Consider the following 22123-nt stretch of genomic DNA (forward strand, 5'->3'; position numbering starts at 1 on the left):
AATGAGACCTTGTTGTAAAGTTGAGACCTTGTTGTATAGTGTTACCCTTAATTCAATAATATTAGAGAGCATAAATAGGCCTAATTTCTTTTTGGATGAATTTGAAGAAAACATGTGTAACTGAAATTTCAACAAATCTGAGAACAGTGTGACTAAGAAATCCTTGAATTGTCTTTTTAAACTGAAGAAACATCTGAGAGACAAATTTATCAAAAGTCTCAATTCACTTTTCGTGGCTGTTTTTGTCTAGAACTGATAGTTTCTTTCAAATTTGACATCATATTCAATTCACCATAACTTAATTCACCCTCAGTTAAAAACAAAACAAAAAAACTTCAATTAAAATTCGATTAAAATGTTTTGATTTCCCCTCACCACCATATACATTTTTCTCTTGGCATGTGGGGCACATACACGAAACACCACGAGCCAATGGCAGGACAGCAGAGCAGTAATGATCCACGCGCGGTGCTGGAGAGCATCACCATCATCCACTGAATACCAACCAGAGCATCGGGCGGACGTGTCTTACTGACAACAAACACAAATACAAGGACGTGAGAGCTGGCATAAAGAACAAAACACTGACAAACCCGCAGCGAAAACTACTGCGTGTGTCGTCGGGCGAACTGCACAAAGAGGCTGTAAGCAGACCGAGTGTGCTACCCAAGTTCGGACCGATGTGGGGACCGCTGGGCGTTATCGTCCGGGGTGCCATGGTTACGCCGTGAGAGGTAAAAAGGTCGTATTTAGAGTAACACTGTGATTTTTAACGTGACTGAAATCATGGGCTCTAGGCTCAGCCGACAAAACAGTCTCGACAACGATAATTTTTCAAGAAGGCGACGGAAGCATCTAGACAGCACGGGAGAGAGCGATCGGAGCGGAGACTTCTTGTTTACATCCCTGATGCTCAGGTCGGATAAGCTGCCGGGGGTTCTGAGGAGAGCCAACCACAGCCCGTATGTCAGACGAGTCGCCTGGGTCCGAGAGATTCAGAAGCTCCTCCAGGAGAGGAAGATAGAAGATGCGACGGACGTGCTCAAACTGTTGAGGAAGGTGAGTGAAAATGTCCAGCAGTGCTTAATAAACAAGTGCATCTGACACAGGCAGCTGTAAAACATGCATGAATTTCTCTTTCTCTCTCTCTCTCTCTCTCTCTCTCTCTCTCTCTCTCTCTCTCCTCTCTCTCTCTCTCTCTCTCTCTCTCTCTCTCTCTCTCTCTCTCTCTCTCTCTCTGCTTGATTGGCATTGCATTTGTAGATCATGTAGTTGCAATCACTGACGCAAATATTGCACAAGTACATCAGTTGCCTGAACACTCAAAGGACATCATAAAATGAAATTCATGCAGAAATAACTTCTTCTATGGTAAACATGTTCTCATTTTCTAAATTAAACGTTATTCTGATGTTTTTGTGGGGCTTAAAGTAGCTCTGGAGATTTCAATTCTTGAAAAAAGAAATGTTGACTTGATTAGTTTTGGTATAACTGTAATATATTATAATAATTCAAATATTATTTCTTAAAATTATATTATATAACTATTATAAAGTAAAACAAGCATGTATTAATCTAAAAACAAAATCCAAAATTATTCATATTTAAGATAATATTTGAATTTATGTCTTCCAAATGAAAGTCAGTGTGGCATAACCAACATGCAGGGAGCCATTTTGTTTTCATGTGACCAGAAAACATTCAAATGTCCATTTAGATTCTCATGACTCTGTCAAGGTCAGTATTTTTTTTTATTAGTCAGTATTAGTCTTTATTTTTTTATTACGACCTTTTGAAGACATTTTTGTGACTCAAAATTCATGATATTTCTATTTGTATAGACTGTATAAATAAATAAAATAAATAAATAAACAAAGTAATAAAATTTATAAATTCAAGTTGTGCACACTCATGTGTATGTTAGGTGCAAGGAAAACATTTTAATACTTTTTACTTGATGGTTGCACCACTTGACACTTTGCCTTTTTTTAACATGATTTTTTGTGTGTAAAAACTGCTATAAATGTTTTTCAAACATATGAATCTACAGTGAATACAAAAGTTATATTTCTAAAAACATGCCACATGTGTTTTAAACTACATTTCTCATTTTCATGATCTCAGACATCCTTATGTGTCATTGACCCTTATATTGTATCTAGTAAAGTGAAATGGCATTTCCACTTCAGACACCGACCGTGCAGCTCACTTTGCAGTGAGTCATCTTACAAGAAATCATTTCCCTGGATTTGTTGCTGCTATTATTTGTTGTCTAGACTCTACACAAACACCTAATACTAATGCCTGGATACTTCTATGGTACATTTGTTCTGTCACAGTGTGACCCATATGCTCAAATTCAACACAGAGTGCCAGTAGCACAGAACAGCAGAGAGAGAGCTGACCACTGATGACAGGAGATCAGGAGGTCACTCGCTTAAGTGTGTCATGTGTATGTGTAAGAATAAGTCAAAAGCTTATGTTTGTAAAAGGCAATAAAATAAACAATGTAGGCCTAGTATGTTATATGATATTTAAGGCATTCCTAGATGCTGAATAGATTAAATCAATTATTGTAGTGTTCAATTGTCGTATTCAATTCAAACAGGTTTCTTGAATTTGTAGGGGGGATTTGTAGAGAGAGAGAGATGGCTGAGAGACATTACAAAAGAGAAAAGTTTTAGAGGAATATCACTGGAAAACGTCTAGGTTACGACTGTAACCTCTGTTCCCTGAGAACAGGGAACGAGACACTGCGTCGATGACGCTATTGGGCAACGCCCTCCACGTGAACCGGTGTTTGAAAAGCTATCCAATCACGGCAATCGAATTTGAGCGGCGACAGCCTATGACGTCACTACTAGTGTGACCTGGAAGTATAAAAGGGGCGCCTAGAGAACATGTCATCCACTTTTGTCTGAAGGGACTGTTCAGCAGGCATGGCTAACGACGCAGTGTCTCGTTCCCTGTTCTCAGGGAACAGAGGTTACAGTCATAACCTAGATGTTCCCTTTCGAAAGGGAACTCGCACTGCGTCGATAACGGAATTGGGGAACAAAGTACAATCCCACCATGCTGAGGGGAGTGCATGCCAATTATGGGTCATGACAAAACGTCAGAACTGGCAGTTTCAACCTAAAACGCCAAGAAAACACTCCCCCTTCGGGTCACATACAGGCTGTCAGTGACATTATTCCCTACGGTCACTGCCCAAGCTATAAGCCTCAAAGAGGCCTCCGAACAACGGAAGGCCTACCAAGGCCGCTCAAAGGCTTGGAACCAACAGCTTCCAAGGAAGGGGTTCCTTTAAGGGAATATGGCCAGGGGGTCCAAAAGGAGTCCTGTCCAGTCACTTTCTGAGGGGGACATAGAGTCAACCATAGAGCCACATGCCACCAGGGAGGCTGATCTGATCAAATCTACTGACCCAGTCTTGCCAACAACCTGTCTGTTTTCCCAAACAGAGTCTCTCACAAAACCAATAGTGAAACCGGAACATATAGAGACGGGCATCCTGGAGAGTAGAACTCAGTATAGTGCTTGATAATGAGGGGAGTAACTCTACTCAATCCTGGATCTACAGTAGTGCTTTAAAACATTGTGGCACTCTAAAGGGATCCTAGATAAGGGGAGCGCCTCCAGCTCTTAGGCTAATCTAGCAGGGAGGCCTCGTGAGAGTCCTTCAACCTTCTAACCAGACTTAGGGTAGCTAGGAAAATAATATATATATATATATATATATATTTGACCAGGCTCTGGGCTAGAATCAGGGAGGCTCAAAGGGAGCCTACAACATGATGATCTTATTTTATTGCTAAAAACCCACAAGATAGTGGAACCACCTTCAACGAGGCCTGTGAAAGCCTACTACTTGATAGCGATACTTGTTAGCAGAACTAGCCTCAGATATCATAGGTGTACTCATATAAATACTATAGGCCCGGTTTTTCCTACTTTACATTGCCAATGGACAGTGTGCTAGAGTTAGACAGTGGCCTCGAGTTAGTTCACGTAGTGTAACTGCGCAGCGCTTCTGTGTTGTATGTCATATACAACCCAGAAGCGGTGCGCAGTTACACTACGTGAACTAACTCGAGGCCCACAGAGAAGGAAATGAATAGTTGAATAAAGTCGTTATTTTTGCTTGTTTTTTGTCTCGTCGATTGGGAGCATCAACACATACATACCCATGTTCACGCATCCCCTCGACATCAGCGTAGTTTGCTCGCTGCTGACGATGGATGTGTGCAGAATATGGATTCTTCCATGCCTTCTTGATCATAGTATGCAGATCTGGAAAGAATGGAAGGCTCACGGGAGCTAGGGACTTATGGCCAAAAAGGAACCGCTCATCCAGCCTGCCGCGAACGGCTCCTTCCTTCACGCGCTCCCACGGCAGCTGAAGCCTCGCTGAAGCGCGCTCCATAACACCCAACAGCTCATCATACGCGGGGCAGGGAGGCTGTGAGGGTTCAGGTTGTACCTCTTCTTCACCCTCATCAGCCCTCTCCTGCTCTCTTGGGCTAGGTGCCAGCAGAGCACTTGCTGCTGGATTAGAGGATGTAAGAGATAACACATCCTCGTCCAGCAGCTCACCCTCGCGAGCTTCTGACGGGCGTGAGAGAGAAGCACCTCTCTCAAACTTGTCAGCGAGCTCCATCTGGGAACTCCATGATCCGAGTCTCCGCAGTGCCTCAGCACAAGCAGGACCCGAACCACTGGGCCCAGATGCCTGTCCCTCTTTCCTCTAAAAGAGGGAAAACTCTCACATTCTGCACAATCAGGTCTCTCAAGAGCTGATCGTGCGTGCTCTTCGCCCAAACAATAAACACACAAGTTGTGTGTGTGTCATCTGGTGTCTGAAACCTGAGATTCTTACCTTTTTCAGGTGATTGCAAATCAGATAAAACAGTCCCTGAAGACGAAAAGAGGATGACATGTTCTCTAGGCGCCCCTTTTATACTTCCGGGTCACACTAGTAGTGACTTCATAGGCTGTCGCCGGTCAAATTCGATTGCCGCGATTGGATAGCTTTTCAGACACCGGTTCACGTGGAGGGCATTCCCCAATAGCGTCATTGACGCAGTACGGGTTCCCTTTCAAAAGGGATAGAAGGGTTATGATCAGGCATCCGCTTTAGAGCCCACATTAATATTAGAAAAGCTTTCCAGCGCTGGAGTGACCTAAAGCAGCAAGACACGAAAACGGACGCTGAGGTTGCGTTGTTTCTGCTCCATACGTGAGTAACATTGGTTCTGATTATGTTTCACAGAACCAAGATATGCTGTTGTTGTAATCTTAGCTATAGTAACAGGACAGTTTTGGGGGTCATTGTTTATCTGGAGCCGGTGAACTGCTGACGACTAACAAAGAACTCTTGCTTGTATATTCTCTAGTGTACTGTATGTTCATTTTTTGTTCTTCCTTGTTGTTCCTCCGTCATCTGCACTTTCTTGTTCTGCGCTTTACTCTTGAATTGTGTGTTTGTGCATTTTGGGGGTGGATCAATGAAGGAGGGGTGTGTTTGTTTGGATTGATTTCAAAGATCAACATTGTTGCTCAGAAATGGCTTACTGCATCTTTAACATAAAAAAAAATCACATTTATTCACTGAAGAAAATTCCAAAATGTTAAGACTTTTTTTATTATGTTGCCTGGAGCAAAAAGAAAGGTTGACATTGTGTCTCTTGCTTTGTTAAAAGTGTTCACTGCTATGCAGATGATACACAAATGTATTTGCCTCTGAAACGCAACGAAGAAGTAAAAATGTCGTTTTCTCAAAATCCAAAACGGAGGTTATAGTCTTTGGCCCCCATGACAACCATAATAGCAGTAACATTGATCTGGATTATCTTTATCCAACTTCATCTTGCATTAAGAATTTAGGTGTTCTCTGGGATCAGAACCTCAAATTTGAAAAACAAATAAATGCGGTGATTAGTTCTTGTTTTTTCCAGCTACGTCTTCTCTCTATGATCAAATCCTCTCTCTCTGAGAAAACCTTAGAGATTGCTGTCCATGCGCTCATTACATCGCGGTTGGATTATTGCAACTCTCTTTACTATGGCATACCCAAACACTCTCTTGCTCGTCTCCAATTAGTACAGAATGCTGCGGCAAATTTCCTCAAAAGAAAACGTAAATTTGATCATGTTTCACCTATCTTAAAATCACTGCATTGGCTACCTGTGCATTTTAGAATTGAGTTTAAAATTCTTCTCTTTGTTTTTAAATCCGTAAATAATCTGGCACCAAGCTATTGTCTGAGCTACTCTGTCCACACAATCCCACACGAAACCTGTGGTCTCGTGATCAGAGACTTCTGTCTGTCCCCAGATCACGGTTAAAGGATAGAGGGGACAGAGCCTTTGCGATTGCTGGCCCTATGCTGTGGAACAGCCTTCCGGTTTATATCAGAGCGGATCAATCTCTAACCGTTTTTTAAATCTTCTTAAAACCCATTTTTCTTCTTTAGCTTTTAATTCATTGTGATATTTTGTCATGAATGTGTGGTTTGTCCTTGTTATTTATCTTGTCTATTGTTCAGCACTTTGGTCAGCCCTGTTTGCTGTTTTTAAATGTGCTATATAAATAAATACGAACTTGATATGAGGGCAGAACTTGTCACAGTTAATGAGTTCCCGTTCTCCTTACAATCTCTTTCTGATATCATACGATTAGTGTCAAAATATGAGCTATTCCTCATCTTAATGGAGTTTAAAAAGTTCTTCCATTATTTTCCTCCCAAAGATCCATCCATCCAACTCTATAAAACTTACACCCAGCCATCTCTCTCTCTCTCTCTCTCTCTCTCTCTCTCTCTCTCTCTCTCTCTCTCTCTCTCTCTCTCTCTCTCTCTCTCTCTCTCTCTCTCTCTCTCTCTCTCTCTCTCTCTCTCTCTCTCTCTCTCTCTCTCTCTCTCGATGTTCTCGTCTTTGCAGCTGCTCATCTCCTCATTCCAAATGAACTCAAATGCTGTTGCTTTGCTCATCTAAATTGGCTACTTTTGATTTCCGTCTGTTGTTTTGATTAGAAAAGCATCTGCCAATTATAAATGGATCTGTTGCTAGCTGTCTTATCAAATATATATATTTTTAAATGGTAAGAAGAAACAAGAATTTTGAAACAAATTTCTTTTTACAGTAAAATTTTGTTAAAATTTGGTGCCTTTTAACTGTGAAAATGGTTTAAAAAAAAAAGAGGATCCCAGAACTTCTTATGTGATGCATCCCATTTGATTATATTTTGTTATTATATTTTCTTCTTATTTATATTTTGTTTATCGCATTATATTAGTGTCATGTACAGTATGTTATCCTGATAGTGTTTTGTTGTTGTGCTGGTAACACTGTACACTGTGCACTGCCTATGTTTATTAGCTATTGAGATCATCGGGAACGTTTTACCACCTATATTATTACAGTGGTCTGAAATCATGAACTCATGTATGGCATATCATATATAACTAAATTAAATGTCATCCCATAATGCTGAGAACATAAGTTTACTGTGAATGCCTCATTCTGAATAAATCAGCCGTTTGAACGAATCGTTTGAATGAATGACTCAATGACTCGCTCATTAAAGCTGCATTCACACTACAAGCGACTTTGTCGCTGCAGGTCGCCTTTTCAACATTCCTTATTTGTATATTCAAAAAATATTCAAAACAATCTCATAATCTCATTTTATACAGTTATAATTTTTCAATGTAAATTATTTAATTTGATTGGTAACAGCCAGTGTCTTATTATTTTAATTGAATGTATTGATAAAATGTAAGAATTTGAAAAGAAATTTAGAGCATACATTAAATAAAATTAGGGGGAAAATGCCCTTTATAAAGGTACAAAAAAACATTCCACTAAGAGTGTTTTCAAAAATGAAACATTGACAATTTAAGTTTAAAAGGGAGTAAAGCCTCTGTTTAGGCTATAAAGGAAATGTAATTTTGCCAAAAGAAGAACTTTTAATTTAAATAAATGTTCATTTTAAATCAGCGTACCTCAGTGTGATATGTTACCATAATTATCATGCTTAATTGAATAATTGTAATGTGATGATCAGATGCAGATATCTAAATCAAAGAATATGGGTGGTTGGCGGGTGGATTATTATTTATTTTTAACAACAGATTTGAGTGAATCAAAGTGCACCAGATTATTGAATTTATCTTTAAAATGTAAAAAAAATTCTCCCGGGGGGACATGTCCCCGGACCCCATAGTGTTACAATTTTACCACCTCCACCTCATTTTGAGCCAGGAAAAACCCTGATCATGTATGTATTATTTAAATGAAAAAGTTTCCTCCTTTTAATTCCTCCGCGGTTAATAAACAAAACTAGAGGTAAAAATTGTCTTATGTACAATATGCCATACGAATCAAGGACAGGACATGCACAGGCCTGTACATATCTTATATCTATTAGTCACGTGTGCATATTTTTTATTCACACTGTGCCCTCTATTCTCCTCTTTTCATCGTCTCCTTCTCTCAGGATGTGCTGTTAATTAGACTGAGAATTTGACATCCCAGAGCAGAGAGCGTTTAATCTACACTGAGAGATAGTCTTGGATACCTATGCGGTGACAAGCATGTCACCAGAGATTCACGGTGTGGTCCTCTGTGTGCATTCTCAGTCTTTATTAAGGCTTTCTCCCATTAGCAAGAAACAGAGAATTTAAAATAGGTCTCATGTTTCAGAGCCGCTAACAGAACCTAACACAATTAGAGTGGACTTGGAAGGAACTGATAAGAGAACATAGGATAACCCCCTGTACAACAACATTTACAAATGATGATAAATTGCAACGTGTGAATTTAGCATGTGCAGGATGATGATGCATCATTCAATATGTTATTAGGGGAAATAAATGGAAACATTTGCTAATTTGTAACAGCAAAGAAATTGGGATATGCGGACCCTCTAGCAGTTGAGTAATTTTACTTAATTTTAAAACGTTCATATTTACGCTTTCATTTCTACGCGCTTGAATTGAGTACTAATATAGAATTTACTTCGTTTTTTAAATTATTGCCTGAACTAACTTTTTCATGTAAATTACATTGTTTTTTTCTGTAGTATCTACTTCACCACAAAATCATTTTTATCAGTGCAGATCCACAAAAACGTCTAAAATCGCTGTATTATTCATGCCAGGCCAGTAGTTGGCTATGTCACTTTGTAAAGAAACACTACTTGCCCACAGACTGAACATGGAGGCTCTGTCCAAAAGCTTCTGCCTCTACCTCAACAAAATACATTTCAGACAGACTTCTGAGGCATTGAACGGTTTAATGTTCTATAGCAAAATAGACCTTTGGTGATAAATAAGCAAATAATTAAGTGCTCTCGTTAAGAAATGACATCAAAAGTGGAAACCGTTGGTCAAAAACGTACATTTACACACAAACTGATGACCAACCGCAACTTTCAGACGCCATCTTTCTTTCTTTAGCTCAACTGTCACAGAATGGAAAGCACAGGATTGTGGAATATCAAAGGCAGTGAAATATACATCTATGCTATGCTATTTCAAAAATCGATCAGATGAAGGTATCTCAAGAGACAGGAAGTGAAGCTAACTTTGGATTAGGACATGCCTTGATGCATTCTTACCTTGGAATGCATCCTCTGAAGGCAGCATTTTTCAGTTTTCAGACGCAACCGTAATATTCCGTCACCGTTTTACACAGAGATAATAACAGTATTGGTTTCAAAAACTTGGATTTTGAAACCCGTTTTCGACAATTTGCATTTTCAGGCCCCAAATGCCGTTGTTGTGTAAATGAATGGCTAAAACGCATAAAAAGATTTCTGTTTTTATGAAAATGGTGTCGTGTAAACAACCCCTAAAATACCAAATTAAATATTATATTCAGTATCAGTTTAGTTTATATATTTTAGTGAAAATATTTGCAATATAAGATTACATTTATTGTTTTTGAACATATATTAATTAATTATTTAAATGTGCAAATAGACATTAACATATTTGATTTTGATTGATTGTATGTGATGTAAATTCGGAGAGCACTATTATTCAGTGACAAAAAAAATTTGTAAACTAAGAACTGGTGCTCAACCAACTGAAAAGGAGGTGGAATTAAACTTTAAAAGTTCATCTTGCTTGGAGAAAAGGTGCAACACTCTCTCTGGAACAAACATGAACTTTATTAGTTAAAAAGCAGGTAACTTTTCTGCACTAACTTTAAACCTGTTCAGACAGAATAAATCCCACAAAAGATGATGTTCAGATGTCAACTTATGCAATGGTAAATGGACTTAATTCTATGGTCAAGTGGAATTTGAACCAAAGGGGGACATCCTAGTCTGGGGGCATCTTGCCCCGTCTTCCTCTAGATGTGTGTTGGTGACAGGACTGCTAGTGAACTCACATTGATGAATAATTCTTTTGGCATACAGAGATACCAGATAGCCGGACTGCATCTTAAAAAACAGTTGACAGCCCCAGATCTCGTATGATATAACTTGAGGCAGCTTTCTATCGGTGCTTGGTGTTTTACCGAAGTCTCTTTCTCAAAAGGCTTGTCATAGAGATCTTATTATTAAGATTCTTGGAAGTCACAGTAACAGGAATTATTTCAAATCCTAAAAGGTTTATTATTATGATGTCCTACTCACCGTCTCCCTAACCTCTGAGGCCAATTTGAGATGACTTTCACAATAATGTCGTTGTTTCTCTCAGTGTGTGTTGGTCATACTAAGATAAAATGGTTTGTTTAGGTAAAGAGTCACGCATCATTAGACACTCACAAAAAAAAAAACACATCCATCTTGCCCACTCTTTGAGACGTGTATGTGTACATAACTGGGCCTACACATCTTTTTATGTGCTTTTTTCATATTCTACTCACTTGCTGTCTGGATTTCATAGAACACTATTGGGATTTACATTACTTGGACACAGCTAAATGAAAGTATAAATGAAAGTATTTTATTAGCTTTTACAGACAATGCATAGCTACTAATTTGCACCAAGGAAACCAACAAATGATCATTGGAAAACATACCTGTACATACAATTCACTGCAGTTTCCAGTTGAAATGAACACCAGAGGCAGTAAAAAACAATTTTTAAAGCTAAATTGGCATAGTTGCTTCAGCAAATGCGATTTTATCTCATGTTTGCTTTTTCTAAACACAATCGGTTGGGTTAGGGTAGGGTTTAGTGTATTGTTTTCAAATGTAATAGAGAATTAACCTTTTAGCGCCACTCACTGAACATTAATTTCCGAACTGCCGCAATATGTACTGGACGACAACCAACGTAATAAAATGTTGTCAGATTCACTTTCACCTGTTTCAGAATAAACTGAACACACTTTTAGTACCACTCATTTGACATTTCACGTTGAAAGTGTCGTGAAATGTGCACATAGCAACGTAATATCATTTAGCAGAAATGTCGCCACAGGCACATTTTCCCAATGAGCCTGGGTTGAAAGAAACAAGCTTAAGTATCAATCCAGCACTATCCAATATTCATTATGGAAATTCATGCTGGTCTAACCTGGGCTTTCCAGAAGCTGAAGTGACCCCTGTGCTCTTTTGAGATTCAGCACACCATAATGGGGGAAAAAAATGTTTGGTGCCAGATGGATGGAGAAGAGTAGGGAACAGAGAGATGGGTAGGTGTGGGCGTCTCTTTCCCTGCAGCTAAACACATTTAAGCATGCACACTCCAACTGCACTGAGTGCAAAGACCTGTTCCATCCGAATATGCAAGTCACCATAGATAAAAGCATATGGTCTCTGAATATTAATAACCCAATGGAGGCGGTTTCATAATCCCCTCTCTGTTACTGAAAGTCTGTGGCTTTCACTCTGTCTCAGTGAAACACCCCAATCTTGCCATTCTAGAGTTATTCTTGTCTATGTAAATCAAAGTTGCATTATACATGAAAGTTATGTTCTCCACTTTCCCGGTGGGCTGGTTGACTTTTTGGGACAGCCGTCAAACACAAAATTACAAACAGACTAAATATACAAAGATTTTAAAAGGTGAGAAAGTTCTAAATTAGGACCATTGAAGCCACAATGGTGGAGAGTTTTCTCTCAAGTCAGTAAAATTACAAATCAAATATGCTGCTGATAGCTAATTTGTTTAAAAATTATTAAATTTTAACATTGTTCTCTGTAATGGCTTACAGAGAACAATGGAGAGTAAATGGAGAAAAGTGTTAGTGTTAGAAGTTGAAGTGTTAGATTCTTTCGTTCATGATTTTTTTACAAATCAGAAAAATGTATTACTTTTTGTCCATTTAAAGTCTATTTACAAACTCACTACAAACATAAATGGTCAACAACTGTAATTTATTGAAAGCCATTTGTTTTCTAAAAAAAAAGACACCTTGCACTTGAAGATAGCACATTCTGTAAGAATTTTACAGTCAAAAAACTTAATATGTGAAATATTTGACCTATTTTAGCTTCAGGTTCTACAGGGTTAAGTTTCTCCCCCGTCATGCTCAAGGGTAGGGGCTGTCAGCCACCCAGCCGCAACCGGGTCCAGCTTCTCAAAAGAGAGAAACTCAGAAACAGAGCGTGGCAAGTCGTGCTCCCTATCGGAAAGATTTGGGACCAGCGTGCCAGCCTCTACCATTAAAGAAGAAGCTGGACCTGAGATCGATGATCTTAGCTATGAAGAAGTAGTCCTGAGGCTTTTGCACCCAGGATTGAGGGGGTATGCCCCCCTCTTGGACAGGGCGCGTAAAAATTCAGCATCTAAAGCGAGCTCCTTCCCGACACCCTCACACCGTTGTTCCATCCCTGCCACCTCTGGTGTTTCGGGGGGCAGCGGTTTCCAGGGAAATGTTAAATATTCAGTTGCTTCCTGCCGGTACCCAGGGCAGGGGATATTTAACATTCCCCCATCAAGACATTGTGTCACAAGACGTTGCGTCACAAGATGTTGCGTTGCCAGACACTGCGTCAAAATTAGGGCCCCTTTCAGAGAAGTTGGCAGCGTGGAAACTCCTGCCAAACATATCTCCTAGGGCAGCGGTCGGGAACCTATGGCTCGCGAGCCATACCTGGCTCTTTGGCAAAAATCATGTGGCTCGCGAGGTCTCTCACCCCTTAACCAACAGACGAGCGAAACAAAAAAAAAGACACATCAATAGAGATGGGCTCTCTGCAGAAAAATCTGCCAGTTACAATTCCCTTGTAGCACAGTCTACCGAAGTTAGTTAAACGTTTATGATAATAAGTATATTCATGTTGTACCGGCAAAAGTGCGTAGCCTATTCAGTGCTGGTCGCGCTCACGAGTGTTACGAGTCATCAGAGCAATCAACTTGTCTCTGTGATAACCTACAGCTCCTGCATTGGGATTCAAGCAGCTGCAGCTTGTTTAAGGTAGGCATAATGGCGAAAATCAGCATAAACTTTAATACTTTCACTTTTGCCGCTGAGACCTTTTATGACAAATGGGTCGTATTTTTGATAATCCACGCAGATTGCAGTTGACGATTCTGTTTTAAGTTATTACTAACAAAAATTGAAGGAATGAAAAAAAGAGAAGGATGTGCTTTATATTGAAAAAAAAATATTAAAAGCGCGATAATTCGCGAAAGAGAACGGAATTACTGGCAGGATGCTGTGTGCGCGCAACACGGAAAAGCATAGCCTTTGTCTTCGGTCGCGCACCTAAACGGCCAAATAAATACAGAAATATATAAAAATGGCAAGTCGAGTATTCACGTAAACACAGTAAATGTAAGTACTGTGTTCTCTCTCTCTCTCTCTCTCTCTCTCTCTCTCTCTCTCTCTCTCTCTCTCTCTCTCTCTCTCTCTCTCTCTCACGCAGACAGAGAGGATTTATGCTCATCAGTTGATAACTCAACCTCACAGTGAAAGCCCTTCACAATTAATATTGTAACTTTGCTAAATATTTGTTTGTTTTTAGCCTAATGCTGTTGAAATTATTGATAAAAAGCACGTCTTTAATAATAATATTATATAATTATTTTACTGTGGCTCTTTTGGAAAAATGCATTAACCAAAAATGAAAAAATGGCTCTTTGGTCAAAAAAGGTTCCCGACCCCTGTCCTAGGGTTATGAGAACCGTAGGAAAAGACTACAGGATACCGTTTGCGTGCCGTCCTACGCATTTTAACGGCGTGGTCTCCACTACTGTGAAGCCGGAATAGGCTCACTTGCTGATACAATAACTGTGAACTCTGTTGGACAATAGGAGATGGGAGTGGCCATAGGACATGTTCCCCTTTCAGACAGACAGTCAGGTTATTACAGCTGCAATTTTCTGGTTCCCAAAAAAGATGGGGTGTTGTGTTCGATTCTAGACCTTCCCGGTCTGAATCGTTCTCTCAGAACATTCAAGTTCAAAAGGTTGACAGTCAAAGTTATTGTGTCTCAAACTCAACCCAAGATTGGTGTCACAATATGATGTTTTATTAGCAAAGTTCGGGAGAAGCACCAGCCCAAGGGGTCTGGCTATCTATCAAGAGGCTATCATCTTGACTGGCACATCAATTGCCTTGAATTTATGGCTGTATTTCTGGCCCTGAAATACTTCCTCTGGCAGTCAAGGGGCTACCATGTCCTGGTGCAGGTGGACAACACAGTGGTAGTCGCTTATGTAAATCGCCGGGGCGGACTGCGTTCGCGCCGTTTGAACAAACTAGCGTAGCAGGTTCTGCTTTGGGCTCAGGACAGTTCCTATCCCACAGGGCAATTTACATTGCTGGAAGCACGAATTTTGGAGCAGATTTATTGTCCAGATGGGAGGTGACACACGGGGAAGTGACACACTGTGTCTGTCAGTCAGATCTGGGAAAGCTTTTACAAAGCAGAGGTGGACCTCTTTGCTTCACAACGCAATGTCCCCTTTACTTCTCACTGACTCCTCCAGCCCAGGAAACGTCTCTATGCTTTCCTGCCAAGCGCTCTGCTCCCGGGAGTCCTGGCCAAGGTCTGTCGACAAGGGTCTTGCATCTTGCTGATAGTGCCTCGTTGGCCGACCAGAGTCTGGTTCTCGGAAATAATATCCCTCCTCAACGCCTCGCCCTGGGAGATACCGAACAGAATGGACCTTCTTTCTCATGCGCATGGGATGCTATTCCATGCTGGCACAAGCTTTGGAACCTTAATTTTTGGCCCCTGAGTGGGACCGGCTAAGAGATGCTGGACTTCCAGCGGATGTAATAGAGACCATTCAAGGACTCCCTCCACTAGAAGAATGTATGCCATTAAGCGTTGTGTCTTTGAAAGGTGGTGTAATGTACATAATGCAGACCCAGTCCACTGCCAGATTGTTTTAGTGCTGGAATTTCTGCAGGAAAGCAGGCAGATATGTCAGCAGCATATGTCCTGCTAATCTCAGAGTATTTGTGGTCGCTATTTCGGCTTGCCACGCTCTGATTGACGGGGTTTCAGTGGGGAAACACCCTCTGATGGCCCGCTTCATTCATGAAGCTAGGCGACAAAGACCACCCATCTGGGACTTAGCTGTTGTCCTTACCCCGACTATCTTCCCAAAGTTCCATTTTCGACCGTGCATCCAGTTATTCTTGAAGCCTTCTGTCCTCCGCAGTTTTCTATGCCTCTGCAGGAGAAACTCTTTTTTGAATGGGAATGTCTTGGGTTACTTGACTGTAACTCTGTTTCCTGAAAAAGCGGGAACAAGATGTTGCAATGCATTGCCACACTCAGGGCGTTTTCAGGATGTTCTTCAGACAAAGTGACCTGAAAGCGCACCTGTTTCACATCTATTTATAGCCTCTGACGTCATCATCAGAGGTTATTTAATATTAATTCTTGGTGTGTTTGCCACACTTGTTCACAACCAGTCAAACAAAGATGTTTTCCTATAGCGCTTAAATCAGCGCAGCATCTCGTAATTCTTGTTAAATTAATTTTATTTTAATGCTTCATCCAAATTAAGATTTTTTTGTGCTAGTTAAATGTTCTAATTGCAGAATTAAATAGTAGCCTTTAATTTTAATCATCTGAAAGACGTGTCTAATTTTTGGGCAGAAATCATTATACAACAATCACATGATTTTTCCCCCCAAACCAAGCGCAAATGCCACCTGCCGATTCTAAAGAGGAACCCAATGAATGTACGCACTTAATACTCCCTACCAATACAAAAACTGTTGTGTTTTTAGAATGGCACACTTTTCTTTATATAAAGTATATATATATATTATATATATATATATATATATTAGTTTCCAGTTCAATCATGACAACTCTCTGCAAAATAGTTTTAGCATGTTATTGAATAATGTACTGTTAAAGGTGCAGTCTGTAAGAATGACAGTGGTCGAAATAGGTACTGCAGTCCAAATTCAAAATATCGGAGATTGTTTTTTGAGTCATAATTATGAGTCATAATTATGAAATACAACGATAAAATGATGACATTTAAATGACTTTAAATGACATTAAATCGAAATTGACAAAAAGTCAGAATTATTAGATATAGGGCCAAATTTGCTTACAGCTTGCACCAGCACCCTCTTTTGGCATTACAAAACTACTGTCAGGATTTACTAAAGACATGCAGTGAAAAATTTGCGCTATAAAGGTGTGGACAGGGTTATTTTTGCGGCTGACCATAACACTTATTGTAATACAATTTCACAATATTATTGATCAAATAAATGCAGTCTTGGTGAGCATAAGAGACTTCTTTTAAAAACATAAAAAAATCTTACCGATCCCAAACTTTTGAATGGCAGTGTATATATACAGTATATATGAATTTATAGTAGTAATATTTTAATCGTTTTCAGCATAAATTCCAGGGGGTACCAGTTTGAATAAGGACAAATATAAACATGTATGTATGTAATTCAGAAGCACACAGTACATGATGAAACAGTCAGAAAAGGCATCTTGAGTGAGTGACTGATAATATGTGCTCTCTTTGTGTTTTCTTTTCTTTTTCAGGACTTGGGATTAGAGGGTACGTCACTCAATGATATCCTCTATAAGAATGCATCATTCCTTAACCTGGTGGACCCCATATCTCATGAGCTCCTGCTTTGTCTGGCTAGAGACATGCAGTGCCCAAAGAAGGTGAGTCATTCAGTTTCACTTGAGCGTGTTTTTTCTTCACTTTGTTGATTGCTACTCAGAGTAAATGAAAACAAATGTGTTTGCATATAGTGTACTGATTTACTGCAGCCATCAAATTGAGCTCACAAACAATTTCGTAATCCACACATGGCTCACAAATGAAACACAAGACAAGACTTGGAATGATAACTAAGGCATCTGATTTGCATAACTAATGATAACTAATGCACCTAATAGTGTTTCTTCATGTATTCATTTAAAAGCTAGTCTGCATTTCAGAAGGTTAGTTGAGTCTGTTCAATCAAATCATAAAGACTTGGTTCATTAAACTTTTAAGCACAAGACTTGATAAACTCAAAATGGATGAGATTAAACATTCTATTGATGGCCTTATTGTAATACCTTGTGTCATAACCATTCCTAAAATGAATAAATCCTGTTGTCTGAGACACTGTGTCTGAATTTGCTGATATGCTGAAAGTATGATATGATTGAAGATCAGAAAAGCGTCAGTGCACCTTAAGTCAGCCCTACAGCTATCCAGGATCTTTTCCAGCTATCCAAGTAGCTTCCCTACTGAGCGATTTAACAGGCGCAGATCTAAAATTGGACGCAACCCCCCCATCCTTCTTTGGAACGATGAAATATCGGCTGTAATAACCCAACTCTCTGCTGGGAGGAAGAACTCATATAGCCCCCTTCAGCAGGAGAGTTTTCACCTCCTGTTCCATATCCAGAGCCTGCTCGGGGCCCACCACTGTGGGCAGAACCCCTCAAAAGCGAGGCGGGCGTGATCTGAACTGAATCGCGTACCCCTTCTCGATAGTCTGCAGGACCCATTGAGATACATTTGGAAGGCTTTTCCACTCTGCCAAAAATTCTACTAAGGGTACCAGTCTCTCGAGACTGGCCTCTGGAATATTTTGAGCGGCAGACACAGTGCCCTGTAACGGCGCACCGGCAGGGAACAACTGGTCTGACCGCTCTAAACCGCTCCTCAGAGCGGCCGAACGTCCCTCGGGAAAGCGCTCGCTGGGACTGTCTACGCCCCGGCACGCAGGCGGGGTTGGCAGAACGGGCCCCTGAGGGCACCGAGAGAGAACGGGTGCCGTGTACTGCGGCGAACACCTTCCCCTCTCGGTGGGGACCACCCTTATCATCCTGACGTTCCTGACGTCAGGACTTCTTTGACGAGGCCTTCCTGGCAACAATAACTGTCCTCCAGATGGTCTCGAGGTCTCGTCCCAGTCCCCAAACGAGACGCGACGCTCCGTTTTTGTTGCGCCCTCTGCGAGGAGATACTCGACGCCCGGGTCTGCTCCCGCCCAGCAGCCCTGGGGACATGCACGCGGAGAGGGAGAAACTTCTGGAGCGCCGCCGCCTGCTTTTTCTCTTCCTGAAACCTCTTGATGACTGTATTTACTGAGTCACCGAAGAGGCCAGCAGTTGAAAGCGGGGCGTCCAGAAGGAAAGATTTCTCTCTCTCTTTCATATTTTAAAGGTTTAACCATAAGTGCCTCTCCGTGGCCACCAGGGCTGCCATAGAACGGCCCACTGATCTGGCCGTCTCCTTGGTGGCACGGAGAGAGAGATCGGCTGCCTGACGTAACTCTCTTATTACATCAGCACTTATTTCCTCCCCCTCACTAATGTCTTTCAACAAATCTGCTTGATACGCTTGAAGAATCGACATAGTATGCAAACAAGATGCTGCCTGTCCAGCCGCCGAGTAAGCTTTGCCCACCAAAGCCGAGGTGTATTTAATGGCTTGGTGGGCAACGCCGGTGTCTTAAAGGACGATGCCGTGTCAGGAGAAAGGTGGCTCGCCAACACTTCCTCAGCCTTAGGCATCGCCCCATAGCCATAAATCTTAGCCTCAGAAATATTCGAATATATAGATGTCTGATGTGTGAATATTCTGGACCAAACCGGTCTTTTCCATGATCTCGACACCTCGGTGTGGAGATCAGGAAAGAACGGCAGACACCGGCGTTAGGGCTGTCAATCTTCCTCTAATACTATTCGAATTCCATTCCTTATTTTATTTAATATTCGAATAATATTCGAATACTAAATGCTCAAATTCATCCTATTATTAATATTTACGACATTACTCAGGCTTATGGATCGCCAATGCCACTATAGCATGTGGTTGTTGTTACACGTTCTGTCCACTAGAGGGATATCTAACATTACAATAAACATTTTATTCGTGCTGAATATGGTTGAAGCGCTACCGATTGGTTTTCGGCTAATATCTCCGCTAAAACACCACCAAAAATTCTGAAACTTATATCGTTCTTTTCAATTCGACTAGACGGTTCCAACGAGTTTGGTGCTCGCCGAATCCGTTGAGTTTTCACCAAGATATTTGCGCTTCACGGGCGCTTTTTTAAGTTGTTAAACATTTACCATTTTTGACAGTATTGTTATGATGATACAGCGTGGATAACGTGCACAATTGTGTTACGATTCAAAAACTTTATTGTTCATCAGACGAAACAAAAGCATTTCATTTTCACATGTGTGTAAGTCAAGGTGGCAAGAAAGGCAAGATTCCATATAAAAAAAATTAATGAATGGGAATAGGAGCAGGCTTCACTCAATGATTAAACTTAAACTTTAAGAATGCTGGCCTGATGATTAGAATATATAACGTTAAACAGGAAAGAGGCCGCACTATGCATAAATTGTTTTATTTGCACAAACGCGTTTCGGCGCGTGCCTTCTTGAAACGCGTTTGTGCAAATAAAACAATTTATGCATAGTGCGGCCTCTTTCCTGTTTATATATATAAAAAAAAAATATATATATACATAAAAAAACAATATTCGAATAGTAACTTCAGCATTCGAATAGTATTGATGTTTTTAATATTCGAATTATATTCGAATTTCGGAATTCGTTCCAACAGCCCTAACCGGCGTGGAGGTGCAGCGCGAGATGGCAAAAATCTCTCATCCAACTTGCTTTTAGATCTAGACTCCTGTCTATCAGCTGGCCACTCAATGCTTAATTTTTCAACTGCACGAGTCAACACCTCCATGAGCTCCTCACTAGCAGGAGACTGGAGTGACGAGTCCCCAGTCTTTGCTGTATCAACACTTTCAACATCCAATTCCTCAGAACTGGATAGTTGAAGTGTTGGTGTCTCAGCCCGGGGGAAGAAACCGCAGCGCGTGCTTCCACACCCAGATCTGAGGCACTGGATCTACCACGTAAGGGCTGAGATAAGGCAGAGCCCGTCTCAATCCCCGCTGATAGATCCATTTGCGAACCCCACGATTGAAGCCTTCGTTGTGCCTCGGCAGCAGCGGGACCCAAACCGCGGGGAGCGCACACCGAACCACTCTCCTCGAAGAAGGCTCGGCGGGAGCGGAGCGTTTTCATTGACATACGCTCGCAATGCTCACAATCAGCTCCCTCGAGAGCTGACTGGGCATGCTGCACTCCCATACAAACAACACACAGATCGTGAGTGTCCCCACCCGTAATAGAACGTGGGCAGGGATGAACACACTTTCTGAACTGCTGTTCGCTCGCCATAATATAGTCTCTTTTTATAGTTTTTTTACGTGAAAACTCCTGCCTAGCAATACTAAGGACAGACTAAAACACTTTGAGACACAGACTGATATATTTCACACACAGAGCGCTTGCTGAAGACTCAGAAGCTGACGCGCTTGTGTTTTGGGGTGCTTATATAGTTTCCTGGTCGATGACGTCACCCGCCTATGACGTTCCGTCTCGCCATTGGACTGATTTCATACATGCTTCATGACGCACTCACGCAGGGGCGTTCCCAAAGCGTTGTCACACAGCTCGAGTTCCCTGATATGGAACCAACTTAGCATCTTGAAATGAATTGCTGGGCCGAAACTGAAAATAGGATTGGCTGCAAACTGAAACTGAACATGGCTTGAAAGGGAAAAAAACAAACAAAAAACATTATTTTAAAATGGTTTTATTGGTATAATATATCACTATCATTGTATTATAGGCTAATACTTTTGAATTATTTCATGCATTTTAGTGATGAACTGAAATAAACTGAAATTAACATTTTAATTTAGCCAAAAATCGAAATGGAAAACGAAAATAACGTTTATAATCAACTGACCAATAAAATGTATTTAATAATCTAACACTCAAAAAACTGAGGAGTGCAAACATTTAAATTGCACATAAGGCAGTTTTATATTGAATAAATATAGAATGTTAATATCTTTTTAGGCCTAAAATGTTTCTATTCCAATAAAAAAAAAAATCATCAAACAATGCCTAACTGATAGATTTATTCAAACATAGCCTACATTAAATAATGAAGACATCAGTAACAGGTTAAGTAAAACATAATGAATATGTACAGAGCATAATAGAAAAACGCTCTTCTCTAGAAATATTTTTAGCTAACTTTATGTCGAGCAATGGACATTGAATAGGCTAGCTTTTCCTAATGTAACGGTAAGTGACAACTGTTGAGGTCATTCCGAGGTTGAGATTGAGAAACTTCGTGAGACATGATACATTTCTGTAAGTTGAAGGCTAGGCCTACTGTATCTTTCAACATACCTTCTGATATTTATTCATGTTTATTTATTGCTGTAACTAGTTGTAGATCGGTTCACAAGCTGTTTGATCCGTGCTGCCGCTTGAACGCGATCTGTCAAAAGTAAGTGCGCCAAAACGGTAGGCCTAGCCTATTTCTTGTTTGAATTTCATGACAAAAATTGACAGAATCTGAAAGCTGAGACTTTCTTTAACAAAGTTAAGCTTATTGCGATTATGGCAGACACACTACAAATATTTAGGCTAGTGAAGTTGTTTATGCATACAGAAAAGAGTAGCCTTTAGATCTAAAGAATCCGGCAATCAGTATTAAAAACAAGAAATTAATATTGTGAGACGCTTTAGCGTCCACACAGCTGACATGATTACCTGTTGTAGTATATCCAAGCAGTGTGCACGAAAATTAACCATCAGAGGAGCACTTTAATTAAACATCACTTTCGACTGATTTCAGCCCTCTAAAACCATTTCGGCCGCAAAT

At 40.5% G+C, this 22123-nt stretch overlaps 1 protein-coding gene across 2 annotated transcripts in view; it reads left to right on the plus strand.

The window, feature by feature from the left end:
- Positions 1 to 445: 445 nt before the first annotated feature.
- Positions 446 to 22123, plus strand: part of lrrc75ba (leucine rich repeat containing 75Ba) — a 58479-nt gene continuing 36801 nt past the window's right edge. The window contains exons 1-2 of one of the 2 annotated variants that reach the window (XM_056246578.1): positions 446 to 1059; positions 16945 to 17073. In XM_056246578.1, the coding sequence (XP_056102553.1) occupies positions 787 to 1059; positions 16945 to 17073 (402 nt within the window). In that variant the 5' untranslated portion in view covers positions 446 to 786. The remainder of the gene's footprint in view (positions 1060 to 16944; positions 17074 to 22123) is intronic. The other variant, XM_056246577.1, reaches the window with a different exon arrangement.

This window comes from Rhinichthys klamathensis, unplaced genomic scaffold (genome assembly GCF_029890125.1).
Source record: "Rhinichthys klamathensis goyatoka isolate OS25496 unplaced genomic scaffold, OSU_Roscu_1.1 h1tg000040l_1, whole genome shotgun sequence".
Classification (NCBI taxonomy): domain Eukaryota; kingdom Metazoa; phylum Chordata; class Actinopteri; order Cypriniformes; family Leuciscidae; genus Rhinichthys; species Rhinichthys klamathensis.